Raw genomic sequence first — 4,676 nt, 5'->3', positions numbered from 1 at the left:
GTCAAAAAAAAATAAAAAATTGCTCTCGGAAAACAGACCCAGAGAGGACAATTTGACTATCATCTTTTACGACTAAGTCCTCATAGCTCGGTGTTTAAACCCAGCTGTAAACGCATATATTGCAGAAGACCAAATTGACTTGTTGGTTGTTGTTGATCATGGGATATTTAGAAACTTCATCTGGTTCAATGTTGGTAATGTAACTCACATTGATCATGGACCAGCATTTCTTCTTATTGCATTGGATAAGCAAGATATGATTTTCTTTAAGGTTTCTTAGGTAAAACTCTTGTGACTGCATGCAATTAAGTATTATTTAATTTAATATGTGTTCAGTCTCAGATTGCCTTTGCTAAGTTTGCAAAATATAAATAAGCAATTAAAAAGAAGTTAATAATAAAAAAATTTTGTACGTTATAATAAATGATTATTTAAGACCGCGGTTTAAAAATGCCACTTCAGGTGAGACCCCTGAAAATTGAGAGCTATAGAGAAGGGGTTAAATGCGTTCTATCACACATACCTGAAATTGAGAAAGACTCGTGGTGGCGAAACCAGGAGAACCAAAACAGGAAGACAATATTTTACACAATCGCTTAAAAGCGCAAAAAGTCCAACAATTTCAAACAATGACTCGATTTGCCTAATTTTTTAAATCAAAATATTAATTAAGGTTTGCCCTGCCGCCTCTCTCTGTTAGCCTAGAAGCACTGTTCACCATAAAAGAAGAAAAAAATGATTTGTCTGTCAACCACAATATGTTATCACCCAAATTATGGATCTAAAGTCAACAGTGATTTAAACGCATTTAAAAATGATAAACTTCAAAGATATTCAATCAGCTTTATTAGTGAAAAAACTGACTTAAGTAGTCTATAAAAATTGCAAATCCATAAAGCCGATTCACCGAAAAACTGAATTAATTATACATCAGCCCATACTAAAAATGAAAATTGGCGAATTTTCCATATTTGATTTCGTATTTTTCCCTGTTTCAGACCTAACGCGTTTCCCCTGTTTCGTATCCCCAAACAAGTCATTTTCATTCATATGCTCCTGTTTGCAAAAAGCAGTTTTCCTTTCCCCATAAATTTATTTGCACATCGCAAAATTGCGGCCCTATTTTATACAATCGTTTAAGAAATAATGTTTGCTGCTTCTTTGTCAAAAAATGCGTTACTTTTTGAGGCGCTAATGTATTCACATAGGTGAAGGTATTCACTTCTGATCATAGTAAAATTTTCAAAGCTAATTGAGGAATTTACTGTATGGAAGAAATTATTTTAACATAGACTTTAAATTTGGAAATATCGTAAGCTGGTATGAATCACATCAATTAGTATTTTCGATACTTCTTCCTCCAGATATCCTGGGCTTAAAGCGAAAACTAGTCTAAGTCTAAAATATCAATTTTTGGTAAACGACTTTTAAACCGCAGCAAAAACCAAATCAGGAACGTTTTGGATATTTGGTCATCAAAAACATATTTTAGAGCAACTATTTGTGTCGCCTTGGAGGAAGGACTTCATCAATTTTTGAAGATACATGTATTATTTTTGTTTTAATTACTTGGTCAACAAATTAAATTCTGGACTTTTGGCTCTAAACCCACGTAATATTAAAACTAAAAGACGAATTTAAAGTTTACTAATACTAATAAACAACAATTCTCATAGAAAAATTAATTCCGTGATACGTCGTCTAAATAATACTACGCCTGACAATAGACCATATTTCTTTAAATTTTGATTTAAATTAATTTAAATGTTTTGTGAAATTTCAATGGGCAATTTTTTTATTAAAAATCGGTGAATCATGATGCCATCAAAATGTAAGTCCTTACGAAAATGTCTAAATTTTCCACTGTCAGAACCTCAAGCCAAAGAAATGCATTTATTTTTGGCTTTGGAATAAGAACTAATATAATAATTCCCAAAAAACTTTATATATAAAATATTTAAATTGCTCCGAATTTCCAGATCGTACTAATTCTTTAAATTTTGCTGTTGTCGTGCAAAACTCTCACGTGTAAAACCCCCTCATAATGTGCCAATAAAGATCTGTTCGATAACACCGCTTTGTGTCAGAAAACAAGCACCGCGCTAATGTAACGCCACTCAAAATATCTAATAAAGGAGCTTTTTGAGCTTACGCAGTGTTAAAATGCAGTAAAAACCTGAGCCCTGGGCGCTTTGAATGTCTACTTTATGTATCGCAGTCTATGTTGGTGTTTAGCCCCCTAAAGAGGCGTTTTTGTGAGCGAGGACACACTATCTTTATTATTTTATGATTATAATGCACTTGGAGCTAATAATTTACTCTCGGAGGACTTTATTTGAACTTTTGGCAATTTTTAACGCCGTTGTTAAAAGCGGAGAACGACGTTTTATCGCGCTAATGTGAGCAGTTTATGACTGTATGCTAAGAAAACTGTTGCTTAGGGATTTGATGGGTTTAGGCATCAGAACCTCATTTGAAAAACAATTTACATATAAACCATGATAAAAACAATTAAATTCAGAAAGAATAACGAATACTTGGGCTGCAGATATTTTAAGGTAGTTATTAAAACGGTTAAAACATTTAGCGACAGGATATACAATATTTGGATAAGGGCACTTTCTACAACTAGTTGCTTATATCGGTGCATGTACCAACGGAAGACAAAGATGAGGTTACAAAAGGTCTGGTTTACTACACTTTGGAGAGGAAACCAGCCCAGCTTCTCAAACAAGACATGACACTAACCCTGGTAGATTTCAATAAGAAAATTGAACAAGAAAAGACATTCAGACCTCATGTGGGCATACAGCCTGCACAAAGCTTCGGACGCAACGGTCTAAGAGTACCAGATCTTGCAGCATCAACTAATATGTTAATAAAGTCCACTATATTTGAACACAAAGATAAACACAATAACACATGGAGATATAATTATGGTGTAACTAGGAACCAAATAGATCACGTTAAAGTTAATGCAAGGCAAGTACGTTATGTACTAGACCTGAGAAGCTACAAGGAAGTAGATGCCAATTCCGATTATTTTCTGATCAAAGCCAAGATCAAAGCCAGAATAGCTATAGTAAATAACACGCGAACCACTCGTCTCTCTGCTCAGTGGGATATAGAAAAGCTTCATCAGACACAGTATCAGGGAGAACTAGAGCGACTTATCAGACAAAACACTAAGACCTCATACAATACTGATATGGAGACGTATTGAAAGTTTATTTCTGGAACAAACACAGAAGCAGCTAAAAGGTGGTTGGGGAGAAACCCAGGAAGTAAGCCACAAATCCACTGGTCTGATGAAGATTGCGAAGATGCTATGACGAAGAGAAATACGTCCCAAAGACGAGAATAGCGCAAGATTCAGACGACTAAGGAAGCTACGAAAGAAACCGATAAGATAAAAAAAATATAGAATGATAAGACAGCCAATTAATTCCGCAAGAAGGGGAAAGGAAAATAAGACAAGAACATTCTGGCAACAACTACGCTCCACAAAAGCAGAATTCAGACCCGGCACCGATAATAAAGAGGGAAAATGCAGGTGTACTAGCTGGCAAAGTAGAAATATTGCAAACGTGGAAAAACTGCTTCCATCATATGCTCAAAGGAGGAACTGGTAAAGAAGAGGAAGTACTGGATCTGCTAATTGCGGAGCAACCGAATGAGATCCCGTCTATAGAGGAAAAAACAAATTTGTACTAAAATGCTATTTTATTTTGTTGTCCCAGCACGCAAAATTCCATACCAACTTTAAAATATTACATCCTTTTTTGTGTCGAGCTATAAATTTCTCAACTGGTCTATAAAAAAATCGTTATATTGTAATAATAAAGAAAATATATCATTCAAACAGATTTATGATTTTGTAGCTACATTTGTTGGAAAGAAAACTTAATTGCAACCGACTCAAGCTCTTGCTAAATAACTTCAATACAGAAAGTGAAACAGCTCTCTTTAATCTAAAATCCTTCTCATAACTTTGACGAACTAATACTGAGCTACTTAGCTCTTAGAGATTAAACAGCTTTGGCCAAGTCGGACACAAAATAATGCGACTGGGCTGTAGAGAAATGTCGATACTAACTCAAGCTGACACCCAAATTCACCGACACATGTTGGATGTCATAAAGGGGGTTTAGGCGAAGATACATAGCACACCTTAAGACCTCGATGGCTCTCTAGCACTACGATTACATCTCCTTTACTCGCTCGGGAATATTAAAGGAGATTATTTATTGTCTTAGGAAAATTAGTGCTCTACTTAGTAGAATTCAAATCGCTTAGAGAGTTAGGCAAATAGTGCATGTAACATTTATTTCGACAACCTGCTACCTACTAATAAATAATTTTTATAGCATGATCTATCAGCATATATTATGAGCTTCAATCTTCTATGATGCTTAGAATTTAGAGACGCTTTCTTTACAAATCCCAAGCCGAGCGGCAACTTGATTATTGCAGAAAATGCTCCAACGAAAAAGAATGTTAGCAAAATGGGAGTGATATAAGTAACAAGTTAGACGAGGAAATCAAATCAGGAAATTTTACATTTTTGAATAACTGAATTTTGATTATACAGGGTTGCTCATTAGTGCGTCAAAGTGCGATATCTCAGTAAATATGAACTTTACAAGAAAATACGTCCTACGAAAGTTTTTCATGTT

General features: G+C 34.8%; 1 protein-coding gene across 1 annotated transcript; it reads left to right on the top strand.

Moving 5' to 3' along the window:
- Positions 1-2,498: 2,498 nt before the first annotated feature.
- LOC109544353 lies at positions 2,499-3,223 on the top strand. The gene is made up of 2 exons (XM_019914469.2): positions 2,499-2,558; positions 2,633-3,223. The coding sequence occupies exons 1-2, from the start codon at positions 2,499-2,501 to the stop codon at positions 3,221-3,223; spliced, it is 651 nt and encodes a 216-aa protein (XP_019770028.2).
- Positions 3,224-4,676: the final 1,453 nt, after the last annotated feature.

The sequence above is a fragment of the Dendroctonus ponderosae genome, unplaced genomic scaffold (genome assembly GCF_020466585.1).
Source record: "Dendroctonus ponderosae isolate FM_Combo_2020 unplaced genomic scaffold, Dpon_F_20191213v2 Dpon_F_20191213_5, whole genome shotgun sequence".
Classification (NCBI taxonomy): domain Eukaryota; kingdom Metazoa; phylum Arthropoda; class Insecta; order Coleoptera; family Curculionidae; genus Dendroctonus; species Dendroctonus ponderosae.
Note: the sequence above shows the minus strand (reverse complement) of the source record. Positions and strands in the feature narration are given on the sequence as shown.

What these genes read in the sequence shown, in the direction of transcription:
- LOC109544353 (XM_019914469.2), top strand. Translation starts at nt 2,499, where the DNA reads ATGATAAAAACAATTAAATTCAGAAAGAATAACGAATACTTGGGCTGC. An exon ending in TGGGCTGCAGATATTTTAAG is followed by an intron (nt 2,559 to 2,632) that starts GTAGTTATTAAA and finishes TTCTACAACTAG; the next exon opens with TTGCTTATATCGGTGCATGT.